Source organism: Seriola aureovittata, chromosome 3 (genome assembly GCF_021018895.1).
Source record: "Seriola aureovittata isolate HTS-2021-v1 ecotype China chromosome 3, ASM2101889v1, whole genome shotgun sequence".
In the NCBI taxonomy this organism is placed as follows: Eukaryota; Metazoa; Chordata; class Actinopteri; order Carangiformes; family Carangidae; genus Seriola; species Seriola aureovittata.
This window is the reverse complement of record NC_079366.1, coordinates 4,709,405-4,730,716: the sequence shown is the minus strand read 5'-3', so window position 1 is coordinate 4,730,716 and position 21,312 is coordinate 4,709,405. Positions and strand designations below refer to the sequence as shown.

The 21,312-nt window shown below is 39.6% G+C and overlaps 3 protein-coding genes across 4 annotated transcripts in view; 2 read left to right on the top strand and 1 right to left on the bottom strand.

Annotated features, from left to right (window-relative positions):
• Positions 1-9,195, top strand: part of LOC130167093 (integrin alpha-L-like) — a 17,654-nt gene extending 8,459 nt beyond the window's left edge. The window contains exons 12-25 of the mRNA XM_056373063.1: positions 213-343; positions 444-586; positions 951-1,101; positions 1,448-1,583; positions 1,666-1,739; positions 2,265-2,382; positions 3,350-3,492; positions 4,535-4,681; positions 4,804-5,001; positions 5,932-6,062; positions 6,253-6,410; positions 6,509-6,675; positions 7,857-7,973; positions 8,648-9,195. Of these exons, the coding sequence (XP_056229038.1) occupies positions 213-343; positions 444-586; positions 951-1,101; positions 1,448-1,583; positions 1,666-1,739; positions 2,265-2,382; positions 3,350-3,492; positions 4,535-4,681; positions 4,804-5,001; positions 5,932-6,062; positions 6,253-6,410; positions 6,509-6,675; positions 7,857-7,973; positions 8,648-8,665 (1,832 nt within the window). The 3' untranslated portion in view covers positions 8,666-9,195. The remainder of the gene's footprint in view (positions 1-212; positions 344-443; positions 587-950; positions 1,102-1,447; positions 1,584-1,665; positions 1,740-2,264; positions 2,383-3,349; positions 3,493-4,534; positions 4,682-4,803; positions 5,002-5,931; positions 6,063-6,252; positions 6,411-6,508; positions 6,676-7,856; positions 7,974-8,647) is intronic.
• LOC130167092 (uncharacterized) lies at positions 8,953-20,792 on the bottom strand. Of its 2 annotated transcripts, none has more exons than XM_056373062.1 (11): positions 20,733-20,792; positions 16,008-16,086; positions 14,438-14,788; positions 14,020-14,133; positions 13,803-13,917; positions 13,589-13,698; positions 13,351-13,487; positions 11,531-13,215; positions 11,332-11,430; positions 11,124-11,218; positions 8,953-10,431 (listed from the first exon to the last, which is right to left on the bottom strand). In XM_056373062.1, exons 3-11 carry the CDS (start codon positions 14,675-14,677, stop codon positions 10,105-10,107), a joined length of 2,922 nt encoding a protein of 973 aa, XP_056229037.1. In that variant the 5' UTR covers positions 14,678-14,788; positions 16,008-16,086; positions 20,733-20,792; the 3' UTR covers positions 8,953-10,104. The 2 variants fall into 2 exon arrangements, with proteins under 2 accessions (XP_056229037.1, XP_056229036.1); XM_056373061.1 differs by lacking the exon at positions 20,733-20,792 and adding an exon at positions 16,193-16,832.
• Positions 18,147-21,312, top strand: LOC130167095 (group XIIB secretory phospholipase A2-like protein). Its single transcript, XM_056373074.1, has 4 exons — positions 18,147-18,490; positions 19,308-19,396; positions 20,113-20,278; positions 20,805-21,312. The coding sequence occupies exons 1-4, from the start codon at positions 18,217-18,219 to the stop codon at positions 20,921-20,923; spliced, it is 648 nt and encodes a 215-aa protein (XP_056229049.1). The 5' UTR covers positions 18,147-18,216; the 3' UTR covers positions 20,924-21,312.

Genomic DNA, 21,312 nt, shown 5'->3' with positions numbered 1-21,312 from the left:
TCTTGTTCCTCTTTCATGTTTTTGTCCTGACAAAGTTTCTATTCAAATCTTCACTCCAAATATTTTTTTTCAGAATGCACAAAATAGACATTTGGAGACCGTAAACTTCTCCAACTCTGTGGTTAAAACGTGCGTCTTGCAGTAAAATATTATTCTCAATGTCTTTGTCCCGACTAAACTTCTACACCGATTCTCACTCAACATTCCTTCAGAATACACAAAACAGACAGTGGACCTCGTCTTTCTGTTTGATGGATCAGGGAGTATGACCGAAGAGGAATTCACAAAAAATAAAGATTTCATAGTGGATATAATGGACATCTTTAAGAACACATCGATCAAGGTCACTGCACTCATGCAATACGAAAGAATTCATATTTGTCAAATTGTATCTATACATAATGTTAAATAAATAATGTATTATGTCATCTGTTTTTTTCCAGTTTGCAGCAGCTCAGTTCTCCTCAAATTACAGGAAGGTTTTTGACTTCAATGACTATCAGGCTGGTACAGCTCTTGATAAACTTATGAAAGAGCCCCACATGAAGAGTCTCACCAACACTCACAGAGCCCTCAAATTTGTGTTGTAAGTTCACTTTCATTTTTTATACAGTTCCCCAAGATTTGAACAAATTTTTCAACAAATAACTTTAAAATAACTTGTTGAGGTGAAAAACACTCAATAACAAGAACTGGAACAGTACCACAGTAACACTGATTTGTTGATTTATTCATATTTATAGCTGGGGTTTTGTTTATTTTCAGGATTACAAATGCTACATTTAAAAGAAATAACTGGACAAAAAAATGACATAAATAACCAGAAGACAAAACACAGATCAAACTTAACGCACCAGAACAAATGTACTGCTGACTCAGATTCAGTAAAACAAAAACGACACTCATCTGTCCCTGCAATACTTCAAACGTTACATTTACATTTGTTTCAGGGATGATATCTTGGAAAACCCAGAGTCAGGCGCCTCTCGTGATGCAAAGAAGGTTCTGATTCTAATCACAGATGGAGATCCCAGTGATGTTGACAGAAACGGGATTATCAAAAGATATGATGATAAAAACATCATTCGCTTTGTCATTGGGGTAAACTGTGATTTAATATATCTCATTGACTCTTTTTTACTTAATGAATAAAATTTGTTGATTACATTATTGTTTAAAACAGTTACATGTGGTACACCTCAGGGATCAGTTCGTGGAACTGTTCTGTTCACTGCTATGTGGATGATACACAGTCAGAAAAAAACAATAGTTCAGACATGGTTTTACCAGCATGGGAAGAATTAAATATTTTGTCTGTAAATTTCCAAACTCAGCCTTCAATTGTGTAACTTTTATTTATTCCAGTTTTGAGTTGAATATTTCGCAATATGTTGTTTGTCTTTTACTTGGAGGTACTTTATAATTTCAAGGAGCATTCTGGTTTCAGGTCAGTGCTGTTAGGTTGGATAAATTTGAGGTCATTGCTTCACAACCGACAGAAAAATATGTCTTCAAGATCGAGAACTACAACGGACTCAAGGGAATACTGGAAAACGTTCAGAAAAGGATCTTTAAAATGGAAGGTGATTTATTTTCCCCTCTTTGTTTGATAATGTTGTTAGAAAAATCCTGAGAAAACATGAACTAGTTTTGTCTCATATTTAGGCTCCAGTGTGGCTCGGGCAGGAGACATAGCTGGTGAAATGTCTCAGAGTGGATTCAGTGCCGTCTTCTATAATGTGAGTAAAGTCAAAAATGCAAAATCTGGACACATTTGAAATCTACATCTTTAACCCATAGTAACTAGAGTAAATGCTCACAGCGCTGTCTAACTATTCATACATACAGGTGCAGATAAACAGTATGTTTGACAATATGAACATAAAACGTTTAAATAACAACAGAGGAAAACATTTATTTTTATTCCTCAAACAACAAAATAAAGACCAATAAAGGGTTAACATGCTAATGCATGTAATATTTAGCACTTTAGCATGGTTGACATGGTTATTCATTATTTGACCACTGGGATTTTCGGATGCCTGTTCAGTGATTTCCTCTCTGCTGCTTCACTCGACCAACCAGCCTCAATTAAAGTAGTCTAACTGCAGCAAGTCAGACTGGGCAGTTGACCTGATTACTCCCAACATAATTACTGTTGGAAGCACCACTTTTTTCAAGTCAGGTCAAATTTTATTTGTATAGCGCCAATTCACAATAAGTTTGTCTCTGCTCCAACCAGACTTGCATATTTCTGTTAACAGGATACACTGATCCTGAGTTCAGTGGGATCAAACAGCTGGCGGGGCTCTCTCCAAAACCTCCGTGAACAAAAAGAAACACAAATTGAAGATCCACACATGCAGAATGACTCCTACATGGGTAAAGGATTTTTTTTTTAATTTGGCTTGGTGTATGCATAGATAAATTACCTCTATCAGTTTCCAGTGTAAATGATGTAAAAAAAAAAAAAAAAAAAAAAAAAAATGTTTTTGGCACCTAACTGGTCCCACTGCGTTCATCGTGGAAAACATTCAAATCTGCAGCTTCAACAGGAGATAACTGGAAATACTTTTCACAGTAAATTTTGTCAGCAATGTCACCCATAGAAAAATTTGTTCAGAGGCTAGAGTGGGTGACATCACACAGAGTGGGAGAAGGTATTAAACTGTACTGAAAGTTTCTGTTTAACTCGTCCTCGTGGTCACAAATTTCACTCATCACTTTTTGCCATGAGCATAGGCAAATCTGTTTTCTTTCACATCATGTAACTGTCTACACATTTTGCTTCATGAGCCTCTGAGTCACAGAAGTACCATCCAACTGCCCCATAGACTGCAACACAAATTAAGAATCTGACCTTTGAATAGAGACAGAAATTATCCTTTTTTTTCAACTCACTCTATTTTCCATAATTTTGACACCAGAAACACAAAATAAGTCCAGCAGTGCTCACAGCGTAAAAACTTTCATCCAGGTGACAGCAGGAGTTCAAGTGGTGTGCCAAGCCAAATCTCACTAAAAATGTGAGTCTCACTGAGGGGGACAGAAGCTGGTACCATCACCATGGCAACATGAAGAGAAGCTAGCTATACACAGCTGATGGACATTTAGTCATTACCACTTACTCTGGTCTCTGGGCTGTTTACACAGGCATCTGTTTCACACTGCTGCTACATACTGTTTCCACACTACGTACAAGACACATTACGCCACAATTTCTTCAGAAATTGCACTTTGTATTTTTATATTTGTACTTAAACTAAACGCTTCCATCACTGCAGTAAAACCACTTTGATGTGAGTGAACATTTAACAGATTACATCATATGTGACTGTCACTGTTGCAGGAAACTCAGTATCTGTTGGACGGAAGAATGATGCTCCTCTATACTTCACGGGTGCACCAAGATTTGAGCAAAGAGGTCAGGTCATATTTTTCAGACATGATTGCGAGAACTGGACCGCAGCCCAAAGACTAAATGGAGAACAGGTTGGTCACTGTGTTGTTTTCTATCTGCTTTATCATGCATATTGTTAACAAATGATTTCTTGTACTTGAATGAGACTGTTTGAAATGCAAAGAACATCTACCCTAACTTTACATGTGTGAATTTCTTGTGTTTGACTCTTTAGTCATAGCACAAAAGTAAAACAGACCAAGTACTGGTACACAGCAGTCCTGCTGGCCCACAACGTCTGAAAAGCAGCGTGCACCATTTTGGCTTCATTGTGGGAAATTTTGAGGGTCATTGTGTATTTTAAAGTAATTGTTATTTTAATCAAGAGAATTTGGAATTGGTTTTGTCAACTTTGGTAAAGGTTTGGATCTTATATATCAAATTTCCAGTTTTCACTAGAATGCCCCAAGCCACAGTTTTCCTTTTTTAAGAATTTTTTTTTTTTTTTTTCTTCTGACAGTCAGAGTGAGTGAAACAGGAAATGCGAGGAGACAGAAAAGTATGACATGCAACAAATATCCCCGGGATGGAAGTCAAACCATGGATGTTGTGGTTTGATGGTAGTCACCTTAACCATTCAGCTACCACTTCGCCCCATGGATACACTGTGTTCTCTTCTTAAAGCCAAGCACCTCTAGACACTGGATTTGTACATGTTTGCAATGGGACACCAGTAATACCACTTGACATTTGGCAAATTATTCCGTGAAATCTGTTGGGATGTTGTTGAGGTGTGGCCAATATTCGCCAAATAGTCTTTCTAAAAGGAGCATCAGCTTGTTGAGATTTAAAAAAACTAAACAAATTAGAATGCCATCCACATGAAGTGATGTTGTGGATGTTGATTGGTTCATGATTCTGGGCAAGCGGCTCTAGAGATAACACAAATAGTGAGGAGGACATGGGAATAAATCTTGATGAGCAGATATTGTTTGTCATGACCAGTGCAGTGGGATTATAACAAATCACTGTTTTCTTGGATATAAAAAATATGTTTTGTATATGTAGGACAGTGTATATTTATTTTATTTTTCAAATTAATGATGTAAATCCTCTTCGTCTTCACATTTTCAGATTGGTTCATACTTTGGTGCAGAGCTGTGCTCAGTAGATATCGACTCAGACGGTAACACTGACTTCCTGCTGGTGGGAGCTCCACTGTTTTATCAGCCTCAGGAGAGGAGAGAAGGCCAGATCTACGTCTACGCACTGACTGATGAGGTGGGGGCTGCCATAAAGCCTCAGATTCAGTGTGACGCTATTTAAGCTTTCATGAGGTTACTGAGAGAAAATGAACGCTTTTGTTTTCTTAATCACTTACCTTATGTTCTCATTTCGCACAGATGCAACTGAGAAACGAACTGAATGTGACAGCGTCATCCATGGGTAGATTTGGTACCACAATCTCCAGCCTTGCAGACCTGAATGGAGATGGACTCCGAGACGTTGCTGTCGGAGCCCCCCTTGAGGACGACAACAGGGGGGCTGTGTACATCTACCTTGGAGACAGACACAAAGGGATACGCAGCACTTTCAGCCAAGTGAGGCAGAAAAACATGAAACATGTTATATCATTTAACTGCTTAAGATGAGATAACAGCCGACTTCCTGGCTGTTCACCATGCGGCAGGCAAGAAAAAAAGATGAATATCAATCAGTAGTGCAACATCTTCACTAGTATTAGACATACACTATGTTCTTATTTGCCAATAGATCAGGCTAAAACTGGCTTTAAAATAAACCTTGGAATCCATTCTCTGTTGCTATGACTGCAGAGAGGACATGTTTAAGCTGTCGGGGAAATCTGAAGCTTAGCATGGAACTGATCAAACTAAAAATATTAAAGACCCCTGCCAATGAAAATCATATCATGTTTTTTTATATAATACAAGACATATCATGAGCGAAATAAACAGTCAACACCATAGCTGAGTATCTCACATCTCTAACAGATACTAACTACGCTGACAGTTCTCACACGTATGGTAGTCTTTGATTTTGGTTACAAGAGACTCCTCATCTGAGTCTGGGTCTGACTGAGGCTCAAACATGTGGCTGAGTCTCTCTCCTCTAACCATCTTGAAACGCCCTTCTCTTTCACTTGTCTACCTGGAGCGAGCAGGTGGTGGTGGGCGGGGCTCAAAACCTGATTCAGAATTTCTCAATGAGGAAGAAAGATCAGAAGCTACCAGCTGCAGTTTTGTCTGAAAACCATGTTAAACAAAATATTAATCATAGAAGAAGATGTTTACATAGTTTAAAACACATCTGGAGAGGAACGTTAAATACTAGTACTAAATATTAGCTACAGGTCAGATTTTGTTTTAATAATACTGGTTTTTACATTCAAACACATGACCATCCACCAGAATCACTGTAAATGTGCACCATATGTCTCCACCACCCCTTTAATGAGTATCCTCAAATATGTGCACGAATCAGTTTCAACTGCCAACTCTCTGTTATTCCAGAGAATCATGGGACAGAAAATTAAACGTGGGCTGAGATTCTTTGGACAGGCCATCGCTGGGGACATCGACCATGGAGACGACGGGCTCCCACGTATTGCAATTGGATCACAGGCCACGGTTATTGTCTTAAGGTATGTCTTAAGTATATTGTATATGAATGTAGGTAAGTAGAGTATGTAGCAGCATCTGTCTCAAATTAATTAATACATGGCTTTGCCAGAACAGAATGAGACAACCGGAAGTGTGGGCTAGTGTTAGGTAGCCTGTTTATCCGTTCTTTATTAGTATATTGTCATCTTTTGTTTAATCAATGTCTTTTAGGTCCAGGCCTGTCTTCAATGTCTTTGTACATCTGTCTTTTCAACCTGAAGAGATAAGCACTGAGAAAAATGACTGCGTAGGCAACACAGATGAAAATTTACCCATGTTTACCCTAACAGCCTGCTTTGACATGGTTGGAATGACAAAGAGCAAAGCAGGTGGGGACCAAAGCCAATAAGGGAGTGTGTTAAGTTAAGGGGAGGGGCCAAATATATATATATAAAAGACTAACTTAACACCCCATATCTCTTTGCAGGGCCGATGAACTCAGGACTGAATATCTCATACACGCTCGACGTGGATGCAACAAAACAAAAATATCGGGCTTTCTTCAGTCCAACTGATGGGAAAACTAGGAATCTTACTGCTACCTGTGAGCTGAGGGAGAAAGAAACCTGCTTCAACTACTCCATCTACATGCCAGTATGGGAGTTTTTCAGGCTATACTCATTATATTTATTTTAAATGAAGTATCTACAGTCATGGTCAAAATTATAGGCACCGCTAAATTTTTAAGTACAGAAATTAGAATATCTTCAGCAATAAATGCAAATGAACCAATTTGTATAACCAGAATATTCAATAAAATGTCCAGTTTTTAAATGTATTTTTAATATAGTGAAATCAAAAGTCTAGACATGCTGGACACAATTATTGGCATCGTTTCGAGGAAATTAGTTTCTAAAACAAAGTGAACAGATAGGACTCACCTGTGCTGAACTTCAGTGTTCACTTTACCTGAATTAGCCAATGGATGATGTTTTTACTGCATAAAAAGGGGCTGATTGTTTCCAGTTTATTGTCCACAATGGTGAAGACAAGAGAGCATCAGAAATACTCCTATCAAAAAACATAACAATTCCAAAGGCTACAAGGCAGTCACCAAAGATCTTGAAATCCCTGCTTCAACACTTAAGGCTGTAATGTTAGTTAGATTGTTTCACAGTCGTAAAACTGTTGAGATACTTCCAGGATGTGGCGCTAAGAAGAAACTCAATGCGAAGTCTACAAAGGTTGGTGCAGATTGTGCGGAGTGGTGGTTTCAGCCCATACTATACACTGCACACTGAACCAAGTAGGGCTCCATGGGCGGAGACCAAGGAGGGACACCATTACTGAAAGGCAGAAAAAGGCAAAACTAATGTTTGCAAAAATGTTCATAGATAAGCTGATTTTGTTTTTTTTTCAACATTTCAAATCCTGTATTGTTTACATCTATGTTTTCCATATATCTTGTGGTTCATTACCACCACCTATAGGTGAGTGGAATAGCATGAAAAATTTACAGGGCTCATCTCACCCACAAAGCGTGTGCATATGCATCCTAATGCAGGCGTGACAAACAAAATGGTAAAAAAAGGCTCCATGTCACTACTACAGGCAAAACTTCCAGAGGTGACAGTTAATTTTGACACATTTAGTCATGTTTCTTTAATTATTCTTAATGATGGGGCCAAAGTTCTGAAATTCAATTTCATAGTCCATTCTATCAAATAAAATGTGTCAACAAAAGCAATAATTAAGTCAGTGTTACAATCTATTTATTTGTGCCGTTAGAACGTGTCTTGCAGAATATACAGATAACACTTTTTTTTTACTTGCAGAAATGTGTGGAAGACACATTATCACCCATCAGCATCAGACTAAACTTCTTCCAAGTGGACATTGAGAACATGAGTGCTGTCCTCAACGTGGACAGCAACAGGCAGGCTGTTGTTGAGGTATGTACAGTAAGTCCATCAGAAGACTGCAGTTATATTTGCATCTTTATTTAAGTAACAAATGGCACCAACACAAATATATTTCACACGTGTTTAAAGATGCTATATATAGGTTTTTGCTATCGCTACTTATCCAACATTAACATTTATAGCTGTTTACTTACCAGTCAAGAAGAAATTTTGCAAGTTCAGCATCAGACTTCCTCCCTTTACTCTTCCATTTCTATCATTTCTTTTCTTTTACTGAAGTTAGCATTCAAACCAGCTAGCCCCAGCCTATAGTACTCTGCAGTTGCAAGTCACTGTAGCGCCAAGGCTGACTCAGTTCAGCGTGAGAGGATGAAGAAGTCGCGCTGATCAGAGATCGTATTCTAACCTGTCATTTGTGGACCATTAACCACAGCACCACCATCCACTCCTGTTGTGCAGCAGAGAAAACTTACATATAGCACCTTTTAAATGGAAAAACAACCAGAACTCTACACACTACAAGCATAGGAAGTGTGATGATAATTATGTGGTTTCTCTCAGTTCAACATGAGCTGTATGGAGCATAAAAGGAGCCATTTACCAAGTTTCATTTTGTTTGTTCTCTATGTCTACAGTGGCATTTTTTTCTGACTTGCTCTCTGTTTTAGTGCGACCTGAACAAAAATGATTACTGTGTTTCACAGGTTCCCTTTAAAATGTAATGTTGAGAAAATGACACCCGTCTTGATGAACTTGAGATGGACTTCAAGTACGAACATCTGACAAACAGCAAGACTGCAGCACAAGAACTCAAATTACTCTGGATAAACAAGCCATAATTGTGTTTAAGAAAAAAAAATTAAGCAACCATAATGTGTATATTGTTACTTTCATACTGATGTGGGCAACTGTTGTACTCCGACATATACACTACAATTACACTGACCGTCTTGATATAACCACTGCATTCTCCTCTTTCCTGTCTCATGTTGATGCCACTCACTACTCATTCATGTTAATAAATTATTGTAATCAAGTATAATCAGCATGTACGACAAACATAACACATCCTACTGTATATGCACAGCATACAAAAGTTTGTGGTGTAGTATTGATGAAATGTATTACGTTTGTCATTCTGCAAGATGTAACTTCTGTACCTTGCAACAAAATATGACATCAAAAGAAAAAACCCTTTGTAAAGTTGTGACGACTCTTCTTAATCAGCTTAATAAACCAGCATGTATCCTGATTTGCCCCCAGTCATTTGAGTTGTTAATGTTGGTGTCTGATATGCTTCTGTGATTTTTGAGTTCTGCCTGGGCTAAAAATCTAAAAGTAATGTCTGGGAAAATCTTCAAATACATTTTGAATGAATGATGAAATTCTCTCTCATAACCCTACATGTTTATATACATAAAAATAAAAATAAAAGTTGTAGTACAACTGTAAAAATTCAGAAATACAGCACAAACTTTATGTATGCAGCACCACTGTAGAATTGCAGTCTGAAGAAGCTTGTAGGTTTTACATTTAATACAGATTTAAATGTGTTTGCCCCTTGTCTGACCACAAAGAAAGGGCAAATACAAAGAAAACCATGATACACTCAGTTGATAGCTTATTAGGTCTTTTGTGTTCATTTTCAAAAAAAGTAACTGTACATAAAAAACTGGCAATATAAAGATGGATGACAAATTCAAAGAAAAACCTGAAACAGGATGACAACGCCCCCATCCATAGGGCATAGCTTCACTGTCACCAGAGCTCAAGCCAACTGAACACCTATGGGAGATTTCGGACCCACACACTGGACAGCGCTCTCCACCACCATCATCAAAACATCCACATGAGGGAATATCCTTTGGGAGGAATGGTGTTTATTTCTCCAAGATGCGTTATGTTGGTTTCTGCTTCAATCTGTCACCCATCTGTATGTACCAACACTCATCGCCACTCTTTGATGCTTTGATATGATTCAAACAAAGCTTGTGGAAAAGGTATGATTGGGTCGATATCCTAGTAACTGAAAACGGTTGATTTTCACACTAAAACATCCTGATAAAAATATAAACTCATACAGGTTATAAAGCTCAGCACATCGAGCTTTGATTGACACAATAACTACTTTCATTTTAACAGTTTAAACACTGGTGCGACGTTAATGTCCGAGGTGGAAAACCGAGGTGTCTAAACTCTTAAAAAGGTCCTTCAGTGGTGTCACTGCCACGTTCCCATTTTCCCGCTTTCCTTCCTCTAAAGTGTGCTTCAGTCTCTGTCGGTTGTGGCGCTGCATCAGCTGCACCGCTGGTTTGAATGGCAGGTTGTGTGTGCCTGACTTTCTCACCTGAGGTTCGGTCGTGGCCGGACTGCTGAGGGTTGACCCAACTGCGGCCTCCACGGAGATCAGGGAGGTCTGAAAGGAGGGCTGGCGCCCTCTTGAGTGTGCAACTGTTTTCTCAGTGGACTGTTGGTGGGAAGATTGAGTCTGAGGAGCAGATTACAAACAATAACAAGAAAACAGGAGAAAGAGGCATAAAGTTATCAGCAACCACACAGTATCCAGAGAAGGGCAGAATACAAAACTGACCTTAAAGCCTAGAGTCTCACGCGGCCAATGGGAATCATCCCCAACAGCATGAAAAGCATGTGTGTAACATGGCGAGGAGGCAAGATTCTGTATTATTGCACTTTCAATAATTCCATGAAAATAAAAAAAATGACCTTACCCACAAGTACTGTCTATGTATGTATGAAAATAAATGGGGTATAGGTAGAGTAATAGCAAAAATAAAAAGTAAAAGTAAGTAAAAGTAAAACTAGAATTCCCGCCTCGTGCTTGTCTGCCTCCGCCACTCAGACTAGTTTCAGGTTACATCCCTGTTTATCCAGAGACATAAAATAATTTGTGTGAAAGTTTGTCATAATCGCTGTGTGAAGTCTTGAGTTATGGCTAAAAATTGTTTTATGAGGTCACCGTGACCTTGACCCGGTGAATGTTTGCACCAAATTTGAAGAAGTTTGATCAAGGCGTTACTCAGATATCGTGTCCACAAGAATAAGACGGACAGACAACCCGAAAATAATATGCCTCTGACTGTCGCCGGCGTGGAGCCCTAACAATGGCTGTGTCATGGTTACAAAAAGCTGCGCTGTTCTTCTTACAGTTAAAATACCTACCATGAGTTGCTTCTTTCGTCTTTTCTTTTTATTACTCTTCTGCTGTTGCTCAACAAAGACGAACCCCGTGCTTCCTTTATGCTTCTTTTCACTTTCTGAAATACAATTACAACCACAGACCTCTGCTCAGTTCTACCAGGGTGACAACATTTTATACACGGACAGGAACATACATTTCTTTAGCAGAAATGTTAAACACGCTGCATACCTGAAGACGCACCGGTCTGAACACTGTCCTGTTGCTCTCCATCCTGTTGGTATGGGCTCAGGCTCAGAAAGAGAGTCTTCAGGACTGAATTTGCAGTGGCTGCCAGTGCGGGTCAAACAAGGCATTAACCACATATTTCAGCTGCACAAATCTGCCTTTCACACTAGTACTCAAGTGTCAATGTGTGGCGTGTCCTTACCTTTGGGGGATGAGACGTCAGGCAGCTGCTGATGAACCAGGGCTGGAGATGGATCTGCACTGTCATCACAAGGAGGCGGACTGGAGGACGTCTCACTGAGGGAGTTGGACACAAGGCTACAGACGGGATTCACCTGCTGTTTAGCAGGTTGATTTACGGGCCCAGATAAATCATTTTTACTTTGGGGACTAGAGGAGAATTTAGGAGAAGTTGGTCTGTGAGAAGTTTGTTTGACGTTGGTTTTGACTCGAGGTGGGAGAGGTGTCTCTAAAGTTGAAGCTTTTTGTTTAGAGTTTGATAAATGCGATGTATGATCAGCTGACTGGTTTGAATGATCCGGTTGGGACTGTGTGCATGGGTGAGGAGCAGCACTGAGAGGGGCAGCAAAAAGACTGTGGAAGGCTGAGGCCTTGTCAGTTTTAACTTCTTTATCTTTACTTCTGTAATGTGCAGGTTGTAGAGTAGGACAGGAAGATTGATTAAAGCCTTGAGGACAAGCACTTATAAAATCTGGCGTTGGCTTCAGGCTGTCAGTGATGGGGTGAAGACTATAATACTGACTTTTCTGGGTTTTATTACATCCATCTGACAAATCGCCACAAGGAGCCGTTTTACTGCTGCACTCTATTGAGGTTTCACTGAAATAATGTTGTTGTGCGTCAAGTTTGAGGCCAGGTTGTGTCTGTTTGGAGGGCTGATGGATCTCAGTGGGTTGTCTTGCGGCTAAATGATGACTGACACAGTTTCCAGAACCACTCGTCTTAGCGGAGCTGGTGACTGATTCAGCAGGAACAGCAGCTCTACCTTTAAACTCTGAGAAACCTGAAGAGGGACAAAGAAGCTTTAACAAGGATTGTGAGTTAGATGTCAGACCAGAGAGATGTGGCTTCAGCTGTGTAGGATGTTTGGGAGTAAATGTCAGGCTTTTGCCCTTCCTGGGTTCACTTTTACACTTCACTGAGTGTGTAATAATGTCCACGGGCAGGTGTGTGCCTCCTTTCAGATCTCCTTTTCTTTTGGAGGACACGGACTTCTCTGCCTCTGTCGCAGGGGAATCCAAAAACGCCGGCTTGACTTCATGGGAAGATCTTAGAGCAGGTTTCTGGGACGCTGGCATTTCCCCACCTCGTTTGTCGTGATCCTCGCAGGCCAGAGTAAGATCAGGGCAAGTCTCCCGAACAGTGTGCACTTGAAAACATGACAAACTGTTAAACATTTTTTCCTGGGATTTATTTGCTTCATTTCTTCTTACCAGAGGATCGGTGAGCTCTTTGTTGTCAGTTTTTGAAGTATAGGATACGTTATGTGCAGTAGGAGGGGCAGGTATCTGGCCAAACGTAGAGTTTCCTACTGATTTAAAAAAACTGACCGAGTAGGGGGCTTCACTTTGGTCTGCAGCGCAATCAGAAGACGTGTGTGCAACAGAGAGAGGCGCAGATTCTTCACTTCCAGGAGTTGTATAGAAACTAGGGAATGGTTTGAACAGCTGAGGTCCAAGCACTGCTTCGACTGAATAACAAACCGGCTCCTTGTGATTAAGGTTAGTTGACGGGGGACTGTGAGGGTGGGCGCTGTGTGATGCCTGTGGTGGGTCGGCTGTGTCCGTGTTATCAGACGGCTGTTCAGTCGGACATAACAAGGCCTCCTGCTCAGCATTTTTTTCTCCACTGTTGTAGAAGGTGGGTCTGAAAAATGAAAAGTAAAAATATCAAGTGATCACAACTCGTATGGATGTTTAATTATTAGATAAACTACAATAAAATAATTATACTGACACTTTAACAGGATCACAATGACAGGTGTGAGTTTTATGTGTATACCTGACTGGTTGTATGACTATATCAGGAGTCTGATCTGCGTCTGTGATTTCTGGCCCGTCTGTGTTCGCTGGCTCTCCTTGCGATTCCTGTTCGGCTTTTTTTCTAAGTTCATAGAGGTCGTTTTCCCGTTTTAACACCTGCAGTGAGAAGTAAACCACATGCCTGCGTTTTCAGTACACAGCAATAAATATAAAACATTTTCATTGCAGGTTTTTTTTTTTTTTTTAAACATACACACCTCATCCAACAGTCGGTTTGTGATCTCATTAAGTGGCTCATGGGAAAACTTGCAATCTGCTCCCTGAGAACACTTTCCTTTTTTATGGAAGAACTTGCAAGGAAAAGACTGTGCAGCTTAGTAAAGGTAATATCACATATTCTACAGCCTCCAGTTTGTAACAATAACTCATCACTGAAAGGAAACAAATTATTGCAGTTAAATCAAAGGATATTGTGCATGTATACACAGCTCTCCCCTTTCATACAGAATCCTTGGATGTAGAATTTGCAAGCTTCTTTGATGAGATCGTTGTGACCCTGAATGTGCTCCAGCTGGCAGTTGTCACCCTGCAAACAGGAAAGAGAAAGAAAAAAAATGTTAGGACACTGTAGTCTGACATTTTTCAATCTTTCAAGTAACTTAAACTTGTCAATTTTGATGTAACCTGCCTTGATGCACCTTCCCCAGAGGAAATGTCGACAAAGTAACCGTCCATCCACTAACAACGCATTCATGTCCTTGAACTCATCTGTCATGAATCTTGGGCGTTTCACTTGAACATCCTAAGAGGAAAGACGAACAAGAAAATTAGATTTGTGACAAAATACTATTTTTTTATTCATTTTTGTTGGATTCTCCCAGATACTGTTTCTGATGCAAAAATGGATTCAAATTTGTGTAAGAGACTTGTGTTTCCTTAAAAAGCAGTTTACATCCATGCCTTTTTATCATCTGACCCAGTTTTAGGAATATTACATTTTTCTCAGTGTGCAGCTGAAAGGCAAACAACAGTAGGCGGGGCAACACGCAAGCGTCCTTCATTCATACTTGGCTGATGATGGCTAACATCTATCCTGACAGGCTCACCTGCTTGCCATCTCTACGCTGACCGTCTCCTCCACCTTTCCTTGCAGTGGCTCCAGTTTGATGACGTCCACCTCTATTGGTATGTCTCCATTTATCCTTTTGTTGATGCTGATGTTTGTTCTCCTCTGTCCTCTTCTTCTGCAGTTGCTTGCTCACATTACGGTTATTTCTAGCTTTGTAATTCTGACCTCTGTGATACATGTTATTGTGGCCAGCTTTATCACTATGGTTATGTATCATTTCTTTGGTGAAGCCAAAACCTGCAGGTTTATTGTCAGTGTTCTGCACATGGTTGTCGTCTTCAAAGGATGCAGTATTATATGTCCACTTTGTCTGGCCTCGATAACGTTTCTGTGGGAAGAAAATCAATAGAAATTAAAATGTAAATAGATGCCTGCCAGTATTTTAAGGTTTATCGTGTTTGACAAGTCCATAAATACGAACTTATGTTGTGCAGACAAACAGCACAGAACCCATATGATTTCATTTTAAATTACACTTGAAGGTAGACCTAGATAGACTAAATACAACAGTGCAGCCGATACGTTTTAATGTTCCATTTTTATTGGAATTCATTTAGAGAAGTACTGATTAAACTTCATGGTCATTTTGGATGCTGTAGTTTGTCCTAGAGGCATTTCTAATCTTTTGTCCCATACACTCAAACCAATGACAGAACTCTAAATAATGTGTAATATTAGACTAATTACCTCATGTTTCCTGTGTATTAATTGATTCAGCTCTCCTTGTCTTCATTAGTAGAAACATTGTTCTGAAACAATGAACTGAATGATTTGTTTTTCTTCAGGGTTACAACAATCTTTACAGTTTGCCCTTTGCCCTACTTGAACTTCTGCTGCTGATACATTGTTTATCTCATTTAAAATATGCATTTCTCAATCACTGATGTTGAAACTGTCAGTGGTGTTGATTTGACTTTAGATTAAAGAGGTGACTTTCATATTGTCAACTGGATTCCTGATAAAAGGTCCACGACCGCAATGTCACAACACAGTACTGACAGTAAATGCAAATTTTACATTTTCTTTTGCATAATTTCATCTTCCTACACAGCTGTGTAGCACTCAGTTTAATAAATAAGAACCTGAACATTACAGCCTTCGTGACTCCAGGCCTTATTGCAGGTCTGTTGTATTAGACTGCATTAGTATGAGCCAGGGGAATCACATAAATCCGTGGTAACTGTATTTAAAATTATGCAGAATGAGCATTATAGCAACTACTGAATGTCAATAATAAGGACTCACCTAAATACATAACACAGAAATAGGAAAGAGTTTAATATCAAAGTTCAGGTAACTATTGGCAGACACATTATATATCCAACTTATATGGGATCCAAACGTCTGCAGCCACTTGACAGTGGAAAAGTCAGAAAGTAAGTGTTTAGGGAAATGATGTGTAGAGGGCCACAGCAGCTCCCAAGATGTAAGGTCCCTATAATGTGCTTGTGCTATCTCTGTCTCTGAGTAAAGTGTGATTACACACAGATTAAATATGAGATGCTAACTTTACCATCATAGTTCATTATAGTTCAAGTTCAACACACCTTCTTGTCAGGGCCAGTCTGCTCACCCTGCGTTTTCCTCTTTCTGGCATTTCCTCTTTGACCATCAACACTCTCGTTCCTGTGAAATAAAATGAATGAGAAATGAGGACGAAGGCCATTAAAACAAAACTGCTCCTTCACACACATCAGAGCTGATGGCTGCACATCACCTAACACATAAGTACCTGTGTGTAATGGATGTTTGACCAGGACTAGTCACATCCTCGTCGACAGCAGACAGTCTCGTGAACAGGTTTGCGAAAGACATTTTATTTCAGTAAATATTTGATGAAATTAGGATATTAAGATCTAAAAACTATCTTTTTACGCAACACGGGGGGGTGCTCGGGTGGGCTAACCAACACTGCCTCGCGCACATAAAACTTAAAATGAAAGCACAATCTCGGTGTTCTGCGGTTACCACCTGTCCCTGCCTGTTTATATGTGTGAGCCTGTCGAGGCTCAACATACTTCACTTTGAGTCCAGGTGCAGTAACTGTGTTCACATGGCTCCATACGTCAATTCATCCATCGTTTATCTCTACTTCCGTGTTTGCGACAAACGTCACCTCCCTGGACTCCACCAAATATGGACAGAGGAGGGGGAGACTCATTCACCTGGCGCCATCTGGTGATAAAGTTTTGTATTGCCTGGTATATTTGGTGACGTTGATAATATTTAAAGGCTGGGTGAACATTACAGTTTATTAAGAATAGATAAAACTGCTATTCACTGTCTCCACACTAAGTCGTATTCTTCCTAAACTCCGACTACATACCCTGAAACAAATTTTACATTACAACAGTACAACACGGAGATGCAGCTCTGGGTAAGGACTGGCTACCCCTTTTTTTTTTTTTTTTTTAACACACAAGCCCAGGTAGCTAAATAAATCCGGCCCATACTCGGGCCACATGCTTGTTTTCTTCTGGCCCAGTATATGCTCGGTTCGATGGCCCAAATCTGGTACGTATACAGCATGATTGTCAGATGCTACTTCCACATCTGGACCAATTCTGGTGCACACACAGAAAATCTCGCAACTGTGGGACAGTACCAGAAGATAACAGCTGAATCTGCCCAGATGTGGAAGTATATGGGCCTGACTCGGGCCGACGACACAGGCATGTATTGGGCCAGAAGTTTCATTTTTCTATCTGGGAGATATTATCATTTTTTTCTCTCAAAATTAAATTACAGCTCCAATTTAATAATTTGTCATTTGTCAATTGTTTGTTAATGGGCCTTCTTCACTCAAGATAATCTGACATGTCCCAGCAGTAAAACCATGGCTCTTATCATAAAATGAATGATGAATGAATTTCATTTAGATGCTTCAGTTTCAGCATCCTGGTATTGTGACTCAGTGTCATGACTTACTGGGATACTTGAACAGAACAGAGCCGTTGCTAATGTTATGACACCTGTGCTTTTCCCTAACCTCACTAAACTTGTATATGATAAAAATTAATCAATTAATCAATAAATTCACACTGACACAAGCATACATACTAGCTAATCGCAGATGATCTAGATTTGGTCATAATTTTGTTATTATGAGAAACAACAGACATAGACATAGACATAGACACACACACACACACACACACACACACACACACAGAGGTTGGTCGTATTCAGATCAGTTCTCTCTCAAAAACCTGTGTGCAGTTCAGTGATGTATACCCAACAATACTCACTGCATTTATCAAAAACCAATAGTGTAATTATTTCTTGAAATTTAGCTTTTGCAGGAGGTATAGAGAGGTATTATGTATTAATTTGTCTGTATTTAATACTGAGAGACAATTTGCTCTTGAATTGCTGAGTAACATTTCATACAGGTCTACTCTGTACTCTTTAAATGGCAACAAGGGCCTTTTTTGTCCTGACAATAACTGACAACATGTCTCCCCCCACAAACAGATAATCACTTAGCAACTTTTTGATTAGATTATATCAAAATTAAATGGGATTAAAATGTAATTGAGTCCCCTTGGCTGAACTGTGAACAAGCACATTAATCAGAGAGAATGATAAAAGACATGTTAAAAAGACGAGATAGAAGCTGGACTTTGTTCCTCCACATATGAGGCCGTCCCTGTACTGGCTCAAAGTTCAGGTCACGCAGACAGTTTCAGTATTGCCTCTGTGTTTGTGTTCCTCTTCAGTGTCTGAGGTGTAACTCTGTTCGTGCTGAGCTTCAGGATGACCCGCTGGGCCCTTCTCGCTCCCCTACTGCTCCTGCTGGGCCTGTACATCCACAGTGCTGTCAGTCAGGAGGCTGAGGATTCAACAGAAGCACCGCCGCCACCTCCACCACAGGGCCAGGCCTCTGATGGCACACAGGCGGAGGACGAGGACGAAGATTGGGGAATGAACTCTATCAGAGGCAGCTTTGAGACTGTTGGCAACTACTTTGACTCGATGCTGGAGTTCATGGGCGGACGGGATGGAGTGTGCCAATACCGCTGTAGATATGGTGAGTCTGTTACACAGATAAGTGGCAGTTTAAATGATACTGATATTGACCTTTTATCAGTCACTGTGGTCCAACACTGATACATCTGTTTGATTCTTCTTCGTTAAAAAAAATATATTTTTGAATTTAATCTTTAATCTAAAAGAAATGTATTACAATTTTGTGTTGGAAAAATCTGCTATTGCTGGTAACTCACTTAAAGAGTTTGACATTTTTAGGGGATGGTCCAGTTGATACTGCCTCCAATGATAAAATTAGTGGGGGAAACACAAAATACTTAACACTATCTTTTTTGGATTGAAAATTACCATATTATACATAAATATTGGATACTAGCAAAAAAAAAAAAAAAAAAAAAAGAACATATCAGCTATCAGCATCATCCAACCCAAAATACATGTACAAAACAAATTTGTCCAGTCCAGTCAAAGCTTTTTCAGTGTTGAGCGTCTGGGAATTGCCCATTTGGATTTAAATACAATGATTTAAACTTTTTTTTACAATACACTCAAACTTGAAGAAACTTACTAGGATTTATTAGGCTGATGTAGTAAACTCTTCCACTTATCATCTTTGTTATCATGTGGGAGCGGGCCTGGAGATGGACTGTGACCCCAGCATGATAGGAGAGGTCTCATGTGGTGACGAAGGAATGTGTCAAATATCATGTCAGGGGATATGAACCCCTGTTTCTCCATGTGCAAACATGGATCTACTTTTAAACCCACACGGTTATGAAACAGAATTCGGCACATTTCCACTGGTCTGTTGTGAAACATGACCTACATCTGACACTTTGCTTTGTTTCCCCTCTCAGGCAAAGCTCCTCTTCCTCGTGCTGGTTTCCAGATGCCTGAACCTAATGGATGTAGCTCCTACTTCTTTGGACTCCCTATCCCAGAAGGGGTATGCTTCTTCTATCTTCTAGGGGGCTTTTCAAAAATGATTGGGGTGGGGAAGGCGGCTGAAACTAAGACCCTCCCCAGAGTTATTATTTTTTTGTTTGGAGCCTCCCCTTTATTTAGAAAAAATGACAACAACCTCCTCCCAATACGCCTAATCTTCACATGTTAATGGCATGATATTTTTTAATAGGCCACATTGCACATTTTGAGTGGAATTGCTGGAATATATGAAGGAATTATAGGACTAACACTGAATAAGAAAACAAGGTGCTGATATTGTTTGCTTCACCCATTAGCACAACCAGTTGAGTTATGCTGTTAATTCTATATTTAACCCTTCTATGTTTAACTACAGCATAAATCTGTTATGATGCAGTGTACAGTGAAGTCAATTGTTGGCTGGTGAAATAATGGTGTGGTCCCCAGAGAGATTATGTTCCTTACGAACTGTTGGGATCCAAACTGTATCTCAAAATTGATATATTATATATTATTATAGCTCTATATTATTATAGCTCCACTAAGTACTTATTGTGAAGTGTAAAATAAAGTCCCAGTACAGAGACATGATTGTTGTGTCTTTGCGTGGGTCAAAATGATCTTTTATGGCCTCAAGATAATATAAAAACTGTCCCCTGCTCTCCTAACACAATGAGATTACCCTTCCTTCAGCAAAAAAAACCCTCCACACTTAATCACCTTTGTTGTTTGTGCCAGATGGACATGGGCATCCCTGCCATGACCAAGTGTTGCAATCAGCTGGACATGTGTTACGACACCTGCGGCTCCAACAAGTACCGCTGTGACTCCAAGTTCCGCTGGTGCCTCCACAGCATCTGCTCTGACCTCAAGAAGAGCCTCGGTTTTGTGTCCAAAGTTGAAAGTCAGTGGCCTTTTAACCTTTTATTCTATTCTGTGCACATTTACTGAGCCCTTTACCACTTTTCAGCACCATTCTGACTGACATTCACCTTTAATCATAAATTCATAGTTGTAATAAAGAGTAAAAGTGATTTGGGGATACTTCTGCACATTTGCTACTCTTTAAAAAAACAAAAAAAAAGAACAACTTGATTGGAAAAAAAAATGATCAAACATTCTAATTAATTGCAGGTCATGTGATTTTAGCCAGCTACCATTTATTCAGGAGAGTATGTCCTTATCACTTCTTAAATGGTATAACTGCTGGCTTTACGTAATGCATAAAACCGCTTTGTAAAGATACTAACATCTAAAAGTAATTTTATATTAAAAAAAATGTTTCCTGATAATTGCTGAAGTGCTGAAAGTGTATTAAGCAGAGTACATCTGAGATACATGATAATGTTAAACCTTACCTTTGTTTTTACATACTGCTCCATGTGCTGACCGACATCCATCTCTGATTCTTTGTCACTCTCTCTCCTCAGCCTGTGAAACAGTAGCAGACACCTTGTTCAACACAGTGTGGACTCTGGGCTGCAGACCCTACATGAACAGCCAGAGGGCAGCCTGCTACTGCCAAGGAGAGGAGAAAGATGAACTTTAAATAAGATTAAAATGCAAACCACTCTCCTATTTATAAAATAGTATCAACTAGAGCAGCGGATCAGATGATGGTGCTCTGCGCTAAGACCGACGTGGGACTACTTGAGTAATTTATTTGGAAGGTCGTTTTGTTCAAGGCCATTATTTTACTTTGCAAGTGAGTTGCGAGAAAAATCTGTATGTTTGTTTCCAGTGGTGCATCTATGCTGGCTGTAGAGCTGGTATCAGTACCTATGTAGTTTTCTCATGACATGATTCTGGTAAAAAGGAAAAATTCCTGTGGCATTGACTCCACTTTACAATGTAAAGAAAGCCTATTGTGCATCATTCCTTCAGTCATGTCATACTATGGATAGTCTACCATATGTTAATAAATGTTATTGACACATA